The sequence below is a fragment of the Bos mutus genome, chromosome 13 (genome assembly GCF_027580195.1).
Source record: "Bos mutus isolate GX-2022 chromosome 13, NWIPB_WYAK_1.1, whole genome shotgun sequence".
In the NCBI taxonomy this organism is placed as follows: domain Eukaryota; kingdom Metazoa; phylum Chordata; class Mammalia; order Artiodactyla; family Bovidae; genus Bos; species Bos mutus.
The window spans coordinates 4504732-4524401 of NC_091629.1; the positions used below are offsets into that span (position 1 = coordinate 4504732).

The window sequence follows — 19670 nt, forward strand, 5'->3', positions numbered from 1 at the left end:
GGTCCACTGTCCCCCGGCTAGCAGGCGTGTTTCCATGTTTTTGTTCTTTGAGCTTTTTCTGCAGATGCCCATAAACAGTGCACCCCACTGCTGTTTTAGGCATTTCGAGTATATAAACAATTCACATTATATTTATCATTGGTAACAAGCTTTCCTCACTTAGTTTTTTATAACTGAGATCTAACCAACAGGTAACCTCGTGTAAGTCTGACTGCACAATGCGTCAGTTTGACACACTCGTACATTCCAATCTGATTACTGCCGTGGCTTCAGCTAATACCTTTAACACGTCATGTCATGTAATTATCATTTCTTTTTTTCTGAAAAGGAAAGTTAGGATCTAGTGTCTCCCTTACCTTCAAGGCTTGTGAATGGTACCCATGGTTTTGCATTAGCAGTGAAGCCAATGGATGTAAACAGACTACTGATCAGTTTATGGGGCAATACCTGAGGTCTAAGAAATACCTACCAGAATAAATCTGCTTATTTTCCAATTTAGAGAAATGGCCCTTTCATGAAAATAATTAATAAAGATAATCCTTCCAAATGTCTATTCCTCCAATTCAATTGAATTATTCTAGTTCAATTAATTACTCCTTTAAATATGGTACATATTGAGATATATATATATTTCTCATTCAAATTTTCTGAATAGCAAAAGAAAAAACACTAAAGTGGGTACTCAGTGTTGACGAGACAAAATATGTACTAATTTTTTGCTTCCAGGAGAGCAGACTGGAGTTCAGTTCAGGTGCTCAGTCGTGTCCAACTCTTTGTGACCCCATGGACTGCAGCACACTAGGCCTCCCTATCCATCACCAACTCCCAGAGTCTACTCAAACTCATGTCCATTGAGTCAGTGATGCCATCCAACCATCTCATCCTCTGTCGTCCCCTTCTCGGCCCACCTTCAATCTTTCCCAGCATCAGGGTCTTTTCAAATCAGTCAGTCCTTCACATCAGGTGGCCAAAGTATTGGAATTTCAGCTTCAGCATCAGTCCTTCCAATGAATATTCAGGACTGATTTCCTTTAGGATGGATTGGTTGGATCACCTTGCAGTCCAAAGGACTCTCAAGAGTCTTCTCCAACACTACAGTTTAAAAGCATCAATTATTTGCCACTCAGCTTTCTTTATAATCCAACTCTCACATCCATGCATGACTACTGGAAAAACTATAGCTTTGAGTAGACAGACCTTTGTCGGCAAAGTAATGTCTCTGCTTTTTAATATGCTGTCTAGGTTGGTCATAACCTTTCTTCCAAGGAGCAAGCATCTTTTAATTTCATGGCTGCAGTCACCATCTGCAGTGATTTTACAGCCCAAGAAAATAAAGTCTCTCATTTTTTCCACTGTTTCCCTATCTATTTGCCATGAAGTGATGGGACCAGATGCTATGATCTTAGTTTTCTGAATGCTGAGTTTTAAGCCAACTTTTTCACTCTCCTCTTTTACTTTGATCAAGAGGCTCTTTAGTTCTTCACTTTCTGCCATGGGTGGTGTCATCTGCGTATGTGAGGTTATTGATATTTCTCCCGGCAACCTTCAGTCCAGCTTGTGCTTCACCCAGCCCAGTGTTTCTCATGATGTACTCTGCATATAAGTTAAATAAGCAGGGTGACAATATACAGCCTTGATGTATTCCTTTCCCTATTTGAAATCAGTCTGTTGTTCCATGTCCAGTTCTAACTGTTGCTTCCTGACCTGCATACAGACTGGTGTTATGCAGGCTCTAAAGGGACCTGCCTTTCCCAACTCTTTTGAAATCCACAAGAAAACTGACGAGAATTTGAAAGCTATTGTTGATTCCAGCTGCTCCATTACTTTTGAGGTAACTGGAGGCAGAGTTTTAAGAACAACTCTTTTATTATGGCTTTAGTTTTGAACATTATCGAAAAAATAGGTTAACGGTATCACATGATATAACTTCTCCTCAGTTGTAACACAAACTGTCATCCCTCAACCTAATCTGATCATCGTAAAAATAATTTTGGGTTCCCACTGGTCTTTACCGTCAACCTTTGTAGTTTCCTACTTTCAGACATCGCCTTCTCTGTTCTTCCAACCCCGGAACTCTACCAGGGGGAATTTAAAGATCCTCACCAGTCAGCAATTGTGTGCAAACACTGTGAGGCCGGCCATCAGAGTCATCAAAGTCCAAATGAGAGGCTACTCACTGCTCGAAGTTCACAAGTTCCCTCACAATGGCTCACTTACTCACCCTTAGAAGCCAAGAGCCATTTTTAAATGGCAACAAAATGATGCCATAGGTAAAATCTACTGTAAGTGCCTCCGTGAATTTTACATCAGTTTTTCAACAGGGAAGTTGTTTGATGTTTTGGAGAAAACTCACTTTGATAAAGCTGCTGCTGCTGCTAAGTCACTTCAGTCGTGTCCGACTCTGTGGGACCCCATAGACGGCAGTCCACCAGGCTCCCCCATCCCTGGGATTCTAACTTGCTTTTCTTCTTCATATTGAAACCTCTGATCAATCTCAGCAATTCTGTGCATCTTTTGAGAAACATGTGAAACAGATTCCCATGGTGTACTGTAAACTAACCCTCCTTACCAAAAAGAGACCACTGGGCTTTCACCGAGTATTAGTGTGGTTGCCGTACCAGCACTGCTGCGTCACTGGTTATAAGACTTCACCGTTTTGCATTCTTACTTTTCTTTTAAAAGTCCCAGAAATACTAGGCCCAAGAGCGGTAGGCTGCCTGCAGCAGCCCCTCCTGCCCTGGGGTAGTCTCCTCACAGCCTGGGTGGGTTCTGACTTGGACGGCTGCTAACGGGCTATTGTGAAACAGCTACATGTGACGTCCACCTAGGTCATGAGAGACACTGCAGCGCCTGTCCTGCTCTCTTTTGGATCAAGAGCTCTGGGGAAGCCAGAGGCTAAGTCATGACGATGCTGAATCTGCCTTAGGAAGAGGCCCATGTGACCGGCCAGTGGGGCCTCCTACCCACAGCACCGTTTGAGCCCACAGGCCATTCTCCAGCCCTGGGGAGGCCTTCCAGTGACCGAGGCCCAGGGCAGTGGCTTGATGGAGACTGGAGTCAAAACCACCCCAAATTCCTGACCCACGGGAAACTGGGAAGTAATATATGTTTATGGCTTTAGCTGTTAAGTTTTGGGGTCATTAGTTATGTGGAAATAGAAAATTAATATACCAAGTATTTAATTAGTATTTAATTCATCTCAATTAGGAACAAAAATAAATACCTAGAATTTAGGAGAAATTATATTTGAGAGCATCAGGACTTAAAACAACGAACTGTAACACAGTCATTTCCATATTTCACATGTGATCAAAAGGAACAAATACCCAAAGACAATTATGAGAATTGGTGTTATGTTGATTCTTCAAATCAGTCATTATCCTTCTTCTTCTTGATCCTTACAGCTCAACTCTGAGTGCTCATATAATTAGCACATAACTGCAAATGCAGTTAATTCCTCAAGCTCATGGCTTGCCTCTTGAATATTTACATCATCTTATCTTGTCATAGCCCAAGTACATACCAAGTGGCAAACATTTTATCTTTTAATTCAGGCATGACCTATTTGAAAAATGAAACAGATTGCATGAAGTAATTAGAGGAAAATATAGCCACTGTAGAGTGTTCCTTTCCAAAGGAGATCCCCAAGTGATTAGACTTCTACTGTCAGATGTTCAAAATCTGTAAAATGGTCTAGAAGGACAAGAGTGCTTAGATAAATAAAAATGTGTCTTTCTTCACAGTATTTTCAGAAAGATAGACAAAAAGATAATTTAAAAAAGAAACAAAAATGGTAAGGTGTAGTGCCATGAGGATAAAAGCAGAGGGATAGGATGGAAAGCAAGACTTCTCTGAACACATCTTATTATACAGTCTCAACTTTGGAGGCAAGGAAATGTCTTACACATCCAGAAATTTTAAGTTATAAAACTGCCTACAAGTAAAAAATAAACAGAAAAGAATGAACCTCCATGTCTATCTTGTTGGTGACACAGCCAGCACCCCCCACCCCCCACCCCCCCACACACAGTGACTTCAGGAGGACAGCACTTGAGACTCTCCTCAAATTCAGCTCCACCCAAGTCTTTTCTGATCCTTTTGGGCTGGAAGTAATCAACTTGAACATCTGGATCAGTTGAGATGTATCTCTTACAGACTTTCACACTTTCTACCTTCTGTTATGATTGTTTATATCTATGTTCCTGAGAGAAGACACAACATCTGATCCAAATTTGCCACTTGCACAAGTGTATTTCTGACATTTTTACTATGTATATAATCAAAATTAGTATTTTTCAAATGCAAAATAATTTTTAAAACATGTAAGACCATGAAGGTGTTTTCCAGGACAAGGCCAGGGTTCTTTTGGAAAAAAAAACAAATTCCCCGGAGTCAGAACTTGCAAAAGATTTTGTGATGTTAGAAAAGCTTTTGCTTCTCTCCAGCAAAGAAAGGGTGCCTTCAATAAGAAAAAGCCAAACCAAATGAAACTGAACAGTAGGGACTGATGAAACCTCACTTTTAATACTTTCTGGGCCAGGAGTCTACAGAGAAGGATGAGGTGCTTACACATGAAAGTATGCAAGTTAACTATAAAAGATGAGCAAGCACTCATTCATTCGTTTATTCATTCATTGTAGGGTTAAATAACATCCCAGTTATATGAAAACATTAAAAGCAGGAAGATGATATTCAGTGAACTAGAAAAATGAATAAGATTGTGATTAAGATCTGTGTCTCACTATAGTGTTGTAATATTCAGTTACGACTGAGGTTGTGCTTGGAAAACCCAACGATATTACTTTAAAATATATTAAACTTTGATAATAGCTGTTGTGTCTTTATCCAAAATGATCATGCTTTACATGAACTTTTACCTTCCTCTGTAAATAGCATGAAAAAAATATACATTTATAGCCTGTGCTACATATGTAGATGCTGTTGTTGCTGTTGTTGTTTTAGTCACTAAGTCATGTCTCTTTTGTGACTCCATGGACTGTAGCCACCAGGGTCCTCTGTCCATGGGACTATCCCAGTAAGAATACTGGAGTGGGTTGCCATTTCCTCCTCCAGGGATCATCCTAACCAAGGGATCAAACCTGCATCTCTTGCTTGGCAGGCAGATTCTTTAGCCTGAGCCAGCAAGGAAGCCCAGAGAAATAAATACACACACACACACACACACACACATATATATATATATATATATACTTTCCACCTTTGTGGGCTAAAGAAGCAGAAATAATTGATTAAGATTCTAAGCACATGTTTGAAATGCCTCTCTTGTCCTCCCACTTGGGCTTTTTAGCAGGTAACTGGGCAGACTAGGCCGCATCTTAGGGAGAAATCTGAGCTGGAAGGAAAGATTTGGGAATCATTATTGCCTAACTTTGAAAAGAAAAAAAAGAAAATTTAGGGAGAAATAACAGAGTGGTGGATCAAGGGCAAGAAGAGAAAGTGATCAAAGAAAAACAGAAGCAGTGATGGAGAAAGAGAGCATCGTGTCATGGAAAACAAGGACTAGAGGTTTTCAAAAAGGTGTGGGGAAGAAGGTATTGGAAGAACAGGAAGGATGAAGTCTCAGGGCTGCAGCATTTGTCTCAGGATGCATTTAATCATCTTAATGAGAAGCTTCAGGAAAGTTTCCAGAGCAGAAACCAGGATGTGGTGAGTTGAGGAATAAAACTGGGGGGGCGGGGGGGGAGGGGAGGAATTGGAAGAAAGTCCATATAAGGAATACGTTTTGAAAAGTGAAAATGAGAAGAGGCATCTACGTGACTTTTCCCTCACCTGGAGGGGAGGCTAGTGGGCGTGTGTGTGTGAGGGTCAGGATGGCAGAACCCAAGGGAAGACTGGAGAAGGGAAGAGAAGATACAGACGGGAGGAGGTAACAAAGCGGGGGGGGGCGGGGCGGGGCCAGGAAAGGTGGGGATGGAGAAGGAATGGGTCCTGAAGGTCAGGAGGGATGCTGGGCTCCTTCCTGGACCAGGCTGAAGGACAAGCCGCGAGGACAGGTGCAGCTCTGGAACCTGGAAGAGTGAATCCAAACAGGGGCGATGCAGCCAGTCAGTCCCCGCAGGGACAAGTCCCCGAACCCAACCCGTGTGGGTTCTCCGTCACAGAGGTCGGGCTGGGACGCGAGTGTTCATCTCACAAGGAGGCCAGGGCGGGGACAGAGAGGAAGAAACATTGCACTGTGCCCCTAAAGTCCCTACGGAAATATTTTAATATTGAAGTGAAAGTCTCAGTTGCTCAGTCGTGTCTGACTCTTTGCAACTCCACAACTGTAGCCGGCCAGGATCCTCTATCCATGGGATTCTCCAGGCAAGAATTGTGGAGCGGGTTGCCATTCCCTTCTCCAAGGGGATTTTCCCAACCCAGGGATCAAACCCAGATCAAAACTCTTCTGCATAGCAGGCAGATTTTTCACCATCTGAGCCAGCCCTATAAAACGACAGGAAGGATAGGATGCGAAGGATTTAAATTTTCTGTGTTGTCGTCAGTAATAATAAGAATGTTCTCATTAGGAGGGATACATTCTCTTTAAACACTAGAAGTGCAAGTAGTTTGATCTTTAGGGGAAATTATAGGTAAGACAGTATCCAAAAGGTTACCATGATATAGCTAAATCACCTCTGCCTGTCACAGGTTAAAGAACATTTAAATTCTGGAAGTTCACATCAGCTTTTTCTAGATAACAAATCTTAAGTACCTTCCTATATTCACTCAATTAGTGATCCTGGGCCTTGATAACACGGCAGGGAGGAACTTTCCAACTATCATTCAAATCATATCTAAAAAGGTGGTCATAAATATTTTAAAACCTAAGTGAACTAAATAAGACCTAGACCCATTAAGGATAAGATCTTTTACAACAAATTAAATAAAACAATTTATTGAAGTCTGGACGCAAGATAAGCTAGATTTACTAGCTGACCTTTTATTCATTTAAAGAACAAAATTAGCTCTAATTGCATTAGAATGGAATCCAGTAAATTTTCCCCAGTCTTCTAATGTGGCATCCGTGTAAGGACTGCTGTAATTGTTTACAAGTAAGATGGAAATGCTTTGATTATAATCTTTCCACTTGTTTTACTGGGTAGTAAAAACATTTCCCAAAACCTGAAGCCAGTTTTTCTGACAGCATACTATTTTTTTTTCCTCTTGGATACACTGAATCTTTGGCAATAGTCGACAAACTACCATGTGTCAGGGGAAGAAATCAAACTTGCGGATTTCATCTAAACTTTAGCTGGGTAAAAAAGAGAGAGTGCTCTAAGAAGGTCAAGATCCTCCCAGTCTGGAAAATATCAGAAAAGGGCTGAAGACCCGAGAAAGAAAAATGTTAACGACCTGCTTCCTCTTGGAATTATAACTGAGATATATGGGTTTGGGTCTGTTGAATTTATCAATATAAGTACAAAAAGTAGCAAGAATAATGGCTACCACCCACAATTTGTGTTCTCATTGTTCAGCGGCTAGGAAATTTCATTTGTCATGGTACCATATTTCACTAGCATTAAAAATAAGTTATTTGCCATAGATTTTAAATACAGTCATTCTTAAGTTTTTTGTTCTTATTTATTAATTTTTTGGGGGGTCACTGTTCTTGTTAGATAGCTTCTCATACAGGCAAAATACCTATGAAATGTTTCTGTGTCAGCGGCAAGTTAACCAGGGCAAAACAAAGAAAACTATCAACACTTTTCAATCTTTTTTTTTTTTTTTTTAAATCAAAGCAGACAGTTTTACTGCAAGGGAAACAAATTAAAAATAGAAGAACAAAAGGCCTTCCAAGTCCGACGGGACGATGGTCTGAAATGTTCTTGAACTTTATTTCTAAAGGATCATCTTTTTTTTTTTTTAAACAACAAGCTCCCTTGCTCTGCCTCTTCAGCATGCTTTTATTAAAACATGAACTTGACTGCCTTTCTCTACATAAGAGAAAAGCATATCAATCGTTTCTGCCTGCCCCTCCCCCTTATCCCAGTGGGAGCGCCCTTCTCTGCTTCTGGAACCTACCAGCCCTCTCCAACAGGGCTCCATCCCCCCTACTGGGGCTGGCTGGCTCCAGGATGGGACCCAACAAGGGGTGCTGTCAAGTAGGGGGCTTCAGCCTATGAGTACAGAAAGAACCACGCCGGCCAAGAGCAACTGGGACCATCTCTGCCTCCACACAGAAGCCAGACAGAGAAAAAGAAAGTAAGCAGAGTTTTAATGACACGTTTTGAACCTTGGTTAAAGTCACCTTGCCTAAAGTCAAATAAACCGCTTTAACCATGGTTTGAGCTAGTTTGATTAGGGTTTCTGTTACTGCGCCCAGAGTCCTGACAAATAGAAAGCACGAGAAGTGTTTCGCTGAAGAAGGGAGGACTCTTTATGAAGCACCTGCACTGCGTGTGCTCCGAGGCTACATCCTTGGACTAGGGGTTGGTCTAAGAAACAGTCAAAGAAAAAAACACCTTTTATCTGCTGTAAAAGCTGCTATGGAAGACGGCTATTTTGCCGTTAGGTTCCTATGGAAATAAAACGTCAAATTTAGCATCTTGAAAAACGTTGTCTCTCCTGAGAAACTAAGGGGTACCTTCTTTTTAAAAAAATGTATCTCACTCTGCCCTTATTGCTAGGAAGTCGTGATCATATCTGATGTACAAATTTTCTTTTTTCCTTACCTTGTTCTTGGTTTCCTTGTATTTTCCAGTATCTTTATTTTATGTTCTCTAAGTCACTCTTAAATTTATTTAAACTAGAAAAAAGCTACATACGAATAAACAACATTTTAAGTGTAGGAAAATATGCAGAAAGTGAAATAAAAATAATTTGCTATTATTTTTCTAAAGAACTTGCCACTAAAATACCACTATACACATTTTACCTATTAAATGTCTTTCAGTTAAATCTGGTTACATAAGAACATAAAATGCTTACCTTCTTTAAAAATATTTTAAATGGTTACTTTTGTAATTGTGCATAGTTATCCTCTATTTCTGGTTGTACTGTCAAAAAGAGTTAATCAGAAAAGTTTGGATCACAGAAAAGACAGCAAATACCTATACTTGCTTTACATTTTTAAAGGTTAACCATTTATTTTTCAGGATTAATGAGCAAAAAGTTTTAGCTTCCATTTTTATGGTATATATAGATAATTTAGAAATTACATCTATTAAGCAGCCTCGGTTCAAGAGAAAGGGGACATATGTATCTTTGGCTGATTCATGTTGATGTACAGCAGAAACCAACACAATATTGTAAAGCAATTATCCTTTAATTAAAAATAAATAAATTTTTTAAAAAGAAGCCTCCTCCCAGGCATAAACTAAACTCTATAAACTGCAACAAAAAACTAAATTACTTACAGGAAAAGGAAAGCATCCAATGTTCAGCACCTCTGCTAAGAGAGGTCTGATTAATCAAAGAATTTCCTGAATTGTAAGAAATCTGATAATACTCATGGCTATGGTGACAAAGTGTTAGCAGAAGGAAAACTCTAGTTGCCAGCAGTAAAGTGGTCAATGAAAAATACTTTGGCAAATTGTGTGCATTTTGGGAAAAGGATTAAACTTGTAACAGAGAGTATCTATTGTGCCCTCTCAGACAAAAGAAAATTTAGAATTATTAATGGTAATGATATTATTTTCATGAAAGTGACACAAAACGATTCTGGGTCACTTGACCAAATACAGTATCGGGTATTACCTGGAACAATGACTGAGCATGACCAGATGTGTGTATGCTAAGTCACTCAGTCGTGTCTGAAGCCTTGCGACCCTTTGGACTGTAGCCCACCAGGCTCCTCTGTCCTTGGGATTCTCTAGGCAAGAGTACTAGAGTGGGTTGCCATTTCCTCCTGCAAGGGATCTTCCTGACCCAGGGATTGAACCTGTGTCCCTTATGTCTTCTGCATTGGTTCTTTACCACTAGCGCCACTTGGGAAGCCGGCTGGATGTGTGGAGGGGCCCAACTCATTACCCGTCCCTGGTGAGCTCTCTGAGCCAGGGCAGCAGTGCCCTGAGAGCAAGACCAGCTCCAAACTTCTCCAGTATAGCAGCCCCACCAACCAGACCAAATGATACTGTGGCAGGTCAGCCACTTGGCCCCGCGCCCCCAAAAGAGCCACAGGACAGACGGAGAAAAGGACAAACCCACCTCCCCAGCGCCAGCGAGAGGAGAGCCTGAAGAGACATGGAGAAACGTGAGGAGGGGAAGACCGTAACCCCCAACCACCACTGTTATCCTCAAATCTACATACAAGGGCCTTTCCTCTTAATACTCTACCAATACTTCAAGTTGCCTTTTTAAATGAGATGCTCCTTTAATAGAATTTTGAGCTTTATAAATATAACCACACAGTTAATGCTCCACATGTCTCTTCTGACAATCCTGTCTAAGCAGTCCCGCCCCTCAGGTGCTCCCTGGCTTACACCACTGTCTTCTGTTTATATCCTTCACAGAAATGACAAAATGCACAGACACCAAAAGTTAGCCCAATTTTCCTAGGCTTACTCAAAATAAACTGACTCAGTAAATGACAAGACTGGGACAACAAATAACATGGCAACTGTGCTGCCACTTGGCCAGCCCATAGTGCCTCTGGTCACAAGGGACACTCACCGTCCCTTCCAGCACATAAGTCCAGGGGGACCTCAACAGCATCCGTATTGACCTGACCAATATGACATTAGGCGCTGGTCCCAGGCCAGCTAAACCTACCTGCTCTCTTGGCATCACGGCAAAGCTTGGCCGTCAGGCCAGACCCAGTTATTCACTGATTTACTTGAATGCATTCTTTCTTCCCATTCACACCACCCCTGCAAGCTACAGATGCTGAGTCTGTAACTTCAGGATCAGTATTTTAGTTTCCTCTTCAATATAGACTAAGGGTAACTCTGGGTCCTCATTCCTGGGATACCTGTTAAAGGAATCTGAGGTGCTTGGAGTCACCTTGAACTTTAACACAATCAGGAGGTGGCACTAGATCCCCACAGACCCTTCAAACCACACTCAGCAGGAGCGTTCAATCAAGGGGGACAAGGGCCCTCTGTCTGGCTTCCAGGAACAATAACAGAGAAGAGAGGAAACAGTCTAACCTCAAAGCACTTTCCTGGATCATGGGTCAGAGGCATCATTTCTTTATATAAGATTTAGAAACTAAATATTGTCCTAGAGATCTTCCAACAAGAGGGTATAATTTGAACCCTGTAAAGTGTTTTCTTTTTCCTATGGTTTCAAAAGACTCTATTCTCTGCCTGTTCTTCAGAAATAAACTCCTCCCCCTAGATTATTCAAACCCCCTTTGAGTCCTAGTCTACTCATTAATTCCACTTCAAAAGAGCATCATTACAGCCCCAGGTGAATACAAACCACATAAAGGCATGTTTATATGAATCTACCGTCTCTTTTCCATCATTACTGCCAAGGAATAAGCCATGATCCCTATACTACAATAATAAAAGATTACTTTTAATTTCATATAATTTTCAAGTGTCATAAAGTGTTATCCTTCTTTTAATTTCTTTCAGCCGAGCCATAAAAAACACACAGTGGGATGGACTGGCCCATGGCCGTAGGTTGTTGACCATGGATTTAGATTTAAAAAAACAAAAAAAACACAAAAAGACCCCGCTTTACTGACTATGTTGTATTTTATATAAAATCCTATTGCTCACAGCAATGGGGCTTGCATAACTCAATGAAGCATGAGCCATGCCGTGTAGGGCCACACAAAACAGGGCACAGTGCAGAGTTCTGACGAAACGTGGTCCTCTGGGGGAGGGAATGGCAAACCGCTCCAGGATTCTTGCCTCGAGGGTCCCAGGGACAGCATACAAAGGCAAAAAATATGACACCGGAAGATGAGCCCCCAGGTGGGAAGGCGTTCCATATGCTATGGGGAAGAGTGGAGGGCAATTACTAACAGTTCCAGAAAGAATGAAGAGGCTGGGCCAAAGCAGAAGCGACGCCCAGTTGTGGATGTGCCTGGTGGTGAAAGTAAAGTCTGATGCCTTAAAGAATAATATTGCAGAGGAACCTGGAATGTTAGGTCCATGAATCAAGGTAAGCTGGATATGGTCAAGCAAGAGATGGCAAGAGTGAACATCCATATCTTAGGAATCTGTGAACTAAAATGGATGAGAATGGGCGAATTTAATTCAGATGACCATTATATCTACTACTGTGGGCAAGAATCTCTTAAAAGAAATGGAGTAACCCTCATAGTCCATCAAAGAGTCCAAAATACAGTATCTGGGTGCAATTTCAAAAGTGACAGAATGATCTTGGTTTGTTTCCAGGGCAAACCATTCAACATAGTAATCCAAGTCTGTGCCCCAGTCTCTGATGCTGAAGAACCTCAAGTAGACCGGTTCTCTGAAGACCTACAAGATCTTCTAAGATGTCCTTTTCATCATACGGGACTGGAATGCAAAAGTAGGAAGTTAAGAGATAACTGGAATAACAGGCAAGTTTGGCATTGGAATACAAAATGAAGAAGGCTTGCTCGAAGGCTAACAATTTTGCCAAGAGAACACCCTGGTCATAGCAAACAACTTCCAACAACACAAGAGACTACTTTACACATGGACATCATCAGATGGTCAATAGTTAAAGCAGATTGATCATTTTGCATCAGAAGTCAGTTCAGTTCAGTCACTCAGTTGTGTCCGACTCTTTGTAACCCCACGGACTGCAGCACACCAGGCTTCCCTGTCCATCACCAACTCCTGGGGATTATTTTGCATCTTTGCAGCCAAAGATGGGGAAGCTCTATACAGTTAGCAAAAATAAGACCTGGGGCTGACTGTGGCTCAGATCATGAGCTCCTTATTGCAAAATTCAGGCTTAAATTGAAGAATGCAGGGAAAACCACTAGGCCATTCAGGTATGACCTAAATCAAATCCCTTATGATTATACAGTGGGGGTGACAAATAGATTCAAGAGATTAGATCTGGTAAAGAGAGTGGCTGAAGAACTATGGACGGAGGTTTCTAACACTGTACAGGAGGTAGTGATCAAAACCACCCCAAGGAAAAAGAAATGCAAGAAGGCAAAGTGATTGACTGAGGAAGCCTCACAAATAGCTGAGGAAAGAAGAGAAGTGAAAAGCAAGGGAGAAAGGGAAAGAGCTAACCAACTGGATACACAGTTCCAGAGAATATCAAGGAGAGGTAAGAGGCCTTCTTCAATGAACAATGCAAAGAAATAGAGGAAATCAATAAAATGTGAAAAATTAGATATCTCTTCAAGAAGCAGAAGAGATTAAGAAGAGGTGGCAAGAATACACAGAAGAACTATACAAAAAATATATCTTAATGACCAGGATAACTATGATTGTGCGGTCACTCACCTAGAGCCAGACATCCTGCAGTGTGAAGTCAAGTGGGCCTTAGGAAGCATTACTACAAACAAAGTTAATGGAGGTGATGGAATTCCAGATGAGCTATTTCAAATCCTAAAAGCTGAAGTTGTTAAGGTATTGCCCTCAATATGTGAGCAAATTTGGAAAACTCAGCAGTGCTCACAAGCCTGCAAAAGGTCAGTTTTCATTCCAATCCCAAAGAAGGGCAATGCCAAAGAATGTACAAACTACCATACGACTGCACTCATTTCACATGCTAATTTCACATTTCACAAGGTAATGCTCAAAATCCTTCAAGCTATGCCTATGCTTCAGCAGTATGTGAACTGAGACCCTCCAAATGTACAAGCTGGGTTTAGAAAAGGCAGAAGAAGCAAGTGAAGCAACTGACAAAGAATTAATCTCAAAAATATATAAGCAGCTCAAGCAGCTCAATACCAGAAAAATAAACTACCTGTTAAAAAATAGGCCAAAGAACTAAACAGACATTTCTCCAAAGAAGACATATAGATGGCTATCAAACACATGAAAAGATGCTCAACATCACTCATTATCAGAGAAATGCAAATCAAAACCGTAATGAGGTACCATCTCACGCCGGTGAGAATGGCTGCTATCAAAGAGTCTACAAACAATAAATGCTAGAGAGGGTGCGGAGAAAAGGGAACCCTCTTACACTGTTGGTGGGAATGCAAACTAGTACAGCCACTATGGAGAACAGTGTGGAGATTCCTTAAAATTCCTGGAAATAGAACTGCCATACGACCCAGCAATCCCACTGCTGGGCATACACACCGAGGAAACCAGAAGTGAAAGAGACACGTGTACCCCAATGTTCATCGAAGCACTGTTTACAATAGCCAGGACATGGAAGCAACCTGGATGTCCATTGGCAGACAAATGGATAAGAAAGCTGTGGTACATATACACAATGGAATATTAACTCAGCTATTACAAAGAATGCATTTGAATCAGTTCTAATGAGGTGGATGAAACTGGAGCCTATTATACAGAGTGAAGTAAGCCAGAAAGAAAAACACCAATACAGCATATTAACGCATATATATGGAATTTAGAAAGATGGTAATGATGACGCTATATGCCAGACAGCAAAAGAGACACAGAGATAAAGAACAGACTTTTGGACTCTGTGGGAGAGGGAGACGGTGGGATGGTTTGGGAGAACAGCACTGAAACATGTATATTACCATATGTGAAACAGATCATCAGTCCAGGTTCAATGCATGAGACAGGGTGCTCAGGGCCGGTGCACTGGGATGACCCTGAGGGATGGGTTGGGGAGGGAGGTGGGTTCAGGATGGGGGACACATGTACACCCATGGCTGATTCATGTCAATGTATGGCAAAAACCACTACAATATTTTAAAGTAATTAGCCTCCAATAAAAATAAATTAATAAATTAAAAAAGATAAAAATCCACCCCCCAAAATTTTTTTATTAGGGTATAGTTTATTTACAATGTTGTGTTATCAATATCAATTTCTATTTCTAATATTGATGAATGGAAACACTGAGAAATCTTGTTCACATAAATAAGCAAACAGAAATGAAAAGTGATTTGTTATAGTAGGGACACTCAATTCTTTGAATTTCTTCTGAACTAAATGCCAAAAATGAAAAAAACAAAAAACAAAAAAGGAAAGGCAGAGGAACCAGAGATCAAATTGTTAACATTCTTTGGATCATGGAGAAAGCAAGGGGATTCCAGGAAAACATCTACTTTAGCTTAACTGACTACACTTCACTGACTCTGCTAAAGTCTTTGTGTGGATCACAAAAAAACTGTAGAAATTCTTAAAGAAAAGAAAATACCAGAAAACTTCACCAGTCTCATGAGAAACTTGTATGTGGGTCAGGAAACAATAGTTAGAACCTTACATGGAATAAGGGACTAGTTCAAAATTGGGAAAGGAGTACATCAAGGCTGTATACTGTCACCCTGCTTATTTAACTTCTATGCAGAGTACATCATACGAAATGCCAGGCTTGATGAATCACAAGCTGGAATTGAGACTACCAGCAGAAATATCAATAACCTCAGCTATGCAGATAATACCACTCTAATGGCAGAAAGTGAAGAGGAACTAAAGAGCCTCTTGATGAGGGTGAAAGAGCAAAGTGAAAAAGATGGCTTGAAACTCAACATTCAAAAAACTAAGATCATGGCATCCAATCCCATCACTTCAGGGCAAATAGAAGGGGGGGAAATAGAAGCAGTGACAGCTTTTCTTTTCTTGGGCTCCAAAATCACCACGGATGGTCACTGCAGCCATAAAATTAAAAGACTCTTGCTCCTTGAAAGGAAAGCTGTGACAAACCTAGACAGCATATTTAAAAGCAGAAACCTCACTTTGCTGACAAAGGTCCATAGAAGTCAAAGGTATGGTTTTTCCTGTAGTCATGTATGGATGTGAGAGCTGGACCATAAAGAAGGCTGAGTGCTGAAGAACTGATGCTTTCGAATTTCAGTGTTGGAGAAGACTTAAGAGTCCCTTGGACTGCAAGGAGATCAACCCTGAATATTCACTGGAAGGACTGATGCCGAAGCTGAAGCTCCAGTACTTTGGCCACCTGATGCAGAGAATCGACTCTGGAAGACCCTGATGCTGAGAAAGATTGAAGGCAAAAGGAGAAGAGGTAAGCAAAGGGTGAGATGGTTGGATTGTATCATTGACTCAATGAACAAGAACTTGAGCAAACTCCAGGAGACAGTGGAGGACAGAGGAACCTGGTGTGCTGCAGTCCATGAGGTCACAAAGAGTCAGGCAGGACATACCGACTGAACAATATGTGACTTGGGCCTCTTTTTCTTTCAAGTTTAAAATGTAATATATTTCACTTAATTTATTCCTTTGTTCATTGCTGCTAAGTCGCTTCAGTCGTGTCCGACTCTGTGCGACCCCATAGACAGCAGCCCACCAGGCTCCTCTGTCCCTGGGATTCTCCAGGCAAGAACACTGGAGTGGGTTGCCATTTCCTCCTCCAATGCATGAAAGTGAAAAGTCAAAGTGAAGTCGCTCAGTCGTGTCCTTTGTTCATTATAAGTATATATTTCCTTGGCTCTGACTTTGGTCAAATGATTGATTATTCATATGATACGGGAGTTATTTCCTAAATATCAGAAAGGTCACGTTACATGTTATACTTTCAAGGACAATTTGTCTAGACTGTCTGGGTACTATAATTTCCCTGATACTGGACATTCTGTTCCAGAGTCATAGGATCTATTTCTCACAACTTCCAATACCTTAGGTATATGAGTGATTTATTGATAGGGAAAGGAATTAGTCAACCGAACAACAGAAAGATGCTTAAAGGCAGATGTGAAGATTACTACTATCAATGCCTTTCTAAAAATCTTATTCCTCTAAAGGAATAAGCAAGCTGAACTTGTATGTGTAAGGAAAGGTGAAGTAATGGTGATTTAGGACAAAACTGGAATAAAATATGAATGGGGAGGAGAAGAGTATTTGTCCAGAGATAGGTAAGAGTATCTTTCCTTCAGAGAAATGAACCCAAAGACAGGATTTCTAAGGAGATGGCAGGTACAGGTGCTTTGGTTGGGTCCCTGTGCTAACTAGCTAATGGCTGAGGGATAAGGACATGATTACAATTTTTGTAGGGAAGATAGAAGGGCACCTGCACAGTATTTGGTTTAAAAAGAGCTCAATCTATGGTACTTTTGGTCCATTTTCTAAGCTTGTCAGTAATACTACAGCCTACTGTCTGGGTCTCTGCTGGCACAACCAGAACAAGCAATGTGGAAATTACGTAGATAATTTAGGCAAGAAAAGCACTAACCAGATTTTCTTCTTTCAATCTTCAGAAGAATACACACTCTCCTAGAAGGCCATGTTTGCCCTACACCATCATTAATAGGAATGACACTGGACTTTTTCTCAGTATTACATTTGGAATTAACAGAAGCAGTGGCTGCATAAAATACACACTACACACAAGCTCTGCTGCTGCTGCTAAGTCGCTTCAGTCGTGTCCGACTCTGTGCGACCCCATAGACGGCAGCCCACCAGGCTCCCCCGTCCCTGGGATTCTCTAGGCAAGAACACCGGAATGGGTTGCCATTTCCTTCTCCAATGCATGAAAGTGAAAAGTGAAAGTGAAGTCGCTCAGTCGTGTCCGACTCTTAGCGACCCCATGGACTGCAGCAGCCTACCAGGCTCCTCTGTCCATGGGATTTTCCAGGCAAGAGTACTGGAGTGGGGTGCCATTGCCTTGTCCAACACACAAACTCTAAGATGGAACGAATGATGAGAATGCAAAGCAAACTTGCTGTTGTCTACTCTACCTACTAAACAAATAAGTTCATGGCTCCTACTTTGATCTTTATGGTTAAAAATTGAATGAAAGTTAAATACTTTGTAAACCTATTTTCTATATAACATTTGATTGCTTGTGATGTAAACTAATCCATCTTTAGGCTTTACGGGTAAACAGTACAGTTATAAATTTGTACTCTGAGCTTGTAAAATTCACTGAAATGATGCATAGTATGGTTTTTAGATGAATGATTTTCAACATGATTTGCAAAAAAAAAAGATCAATGTTCATCACCTTATGAGGATCACACAAGAGCATTTTAAGTCTTAATTCATATCACAAAAATGAATAAAAGAAACACAGCCAACAAATTAACTTTGAAGAAGGCTAGGCCGATGTGATGATTCCATGAAATTAAGAAAAAAACAGTAAACACCAGGTCTACATTTCCAGTTCTCTCTTAAAAAAAAAGGGTGGATAATTCAGACTTCAGTTGTCACTGATACAGTGCTTGACCAAGCTTTTGGCATTATCCTTGTTTTATATGCACACACAGAATAAAACCATGTGCCATCTGAGCAGGAAGAGAATCTTCATTCTTTGTCCTGGTGACAGAGAACACACGTTTGAGAAGGTTTAATACTACATCCACCTGGATGTAATGTGGGCAGTCAGTCCATTCAATACAGTTTCTTATTTTTCAGATAATCGGGGCCTCACAAACTAAGCAGAAACAATGTCCTGTATTAGTCTTTAAAAGAAGAGAAGAACTGGGGTGAGGGGCTTGGGGGTGGGGTGGGCAGAAAGGCTCCTATATGTTGAATAAAGCAGTAAGCATTTACTCTGAGAAGGAAACCAATAAACATTTGAGAATGAAGACTTCTCAGAATAAAGCCTGATTGTACATGTTCACATTGGAAAGATCCGTAGAGTTCTAACCCGTTAGGGAAGAGGAATGAAAGTTAAGTTCCATCTCATGCCCTCTACACCGCAACGTCAGTACTTACATCTTGTCCTGGCCGGCTCCAACTTTGAGAGTCAGTCTGGGGATGACGGGGCTTGGGGCTGGGACCACGGGCTCCACTTTGATCTGTCGAAGACAGTACATTACAGTCAATTACACATTTCTCAACAGAAGTACCACCTCCCTTTTCCCCTACTTCCTCATCCCCACAAACTTGATAGGCTTTTGAGTTTCAAATGTGGCTGAGGTGCTAGAGGTAAAGCTAACCTGGGGCTCTTTAGTTTTCATTTCTCAAACACTCAGGCATCATGAGAAATTCCCCCAATTTTAAACACTTTAAATATGGGAGCTATTTCTGTATTTGCTTAGTTTTGATTAATTTCTTGGATTTTATTGTCAGAATTTTTAAACAAGAATTGTTGCCTCAGTCATTCAGTGGAATATTTATGTGACTGCCAGACTTAATATATAATAGCAAAAAACTGCAGAAAGAGCTTCATTATAAGATAAAATTTATGGGTCTTGAAAAACATTAAACTCATCTTACGTTTATCATGCCATATAAGAGAACTGACCCACCCAGTGTAATGATAGCACTGAACTGCTTCATTTTTTGGCTGCTAGTAGAAAAGTGATCTAAAATACTGTAAGAGACAAAACATATTTACTTAGAAAGGATTCATGGTGAAGGCAGTGACTGCTGAGTAAGTTGAAGATACCAGCTCAAATAGTTGAGCTAATAATCAGAAAAGGAACATACAAATCAACTATGGTATTGAAAGGGCTTCTTTCCAATTTCTGACTTGAAGATCCTCTATAGTAAAATCAGTATTTTAAATGAACAAAATGAGAAAAAGCCCTGCCGTTCAAATTATCACCTGCACCACAGTTTTTCAACAGGGTTTTCACTGGCATTCTCGGTGGGGTGGTTTGTTGTTGAGCAGATGTCCCGGGCACTGCCAGGCATCAACATCCCTGGCTCGGCAGGAGAACGCCGCTAGTCACTGCGACAACTGGTCCAACCTCTGATTTATGTATTTCAAGCTCAAGA

General features: G+C 40.9%; 1 protein-coding gene across 3 annotated transcripts in view; it reads right to left on the reverse strand.

The window, feature by feature from the left end:
• TAF3 (TATA-box binding protein associated factor 3) overlaps positions 1–19670 on the reverse strand; it is a 122683-nt gene that overhangs the window by 7163 nt on the left and 95850 nt on the right. For all 3 annotated transcript variants that reach the window (XM_070380903.1, XM_005895495.2, XM_070380904.1), the window contains exon 4: positions 18663–18745. In XM_070380903.1, coding sequence (XP_070237004.1) covers positions 18663–18745 — 83 coding nt within the window. The remainder of the gene's footprint in view (positions 1–18662; positions 18746–19670) is intronic.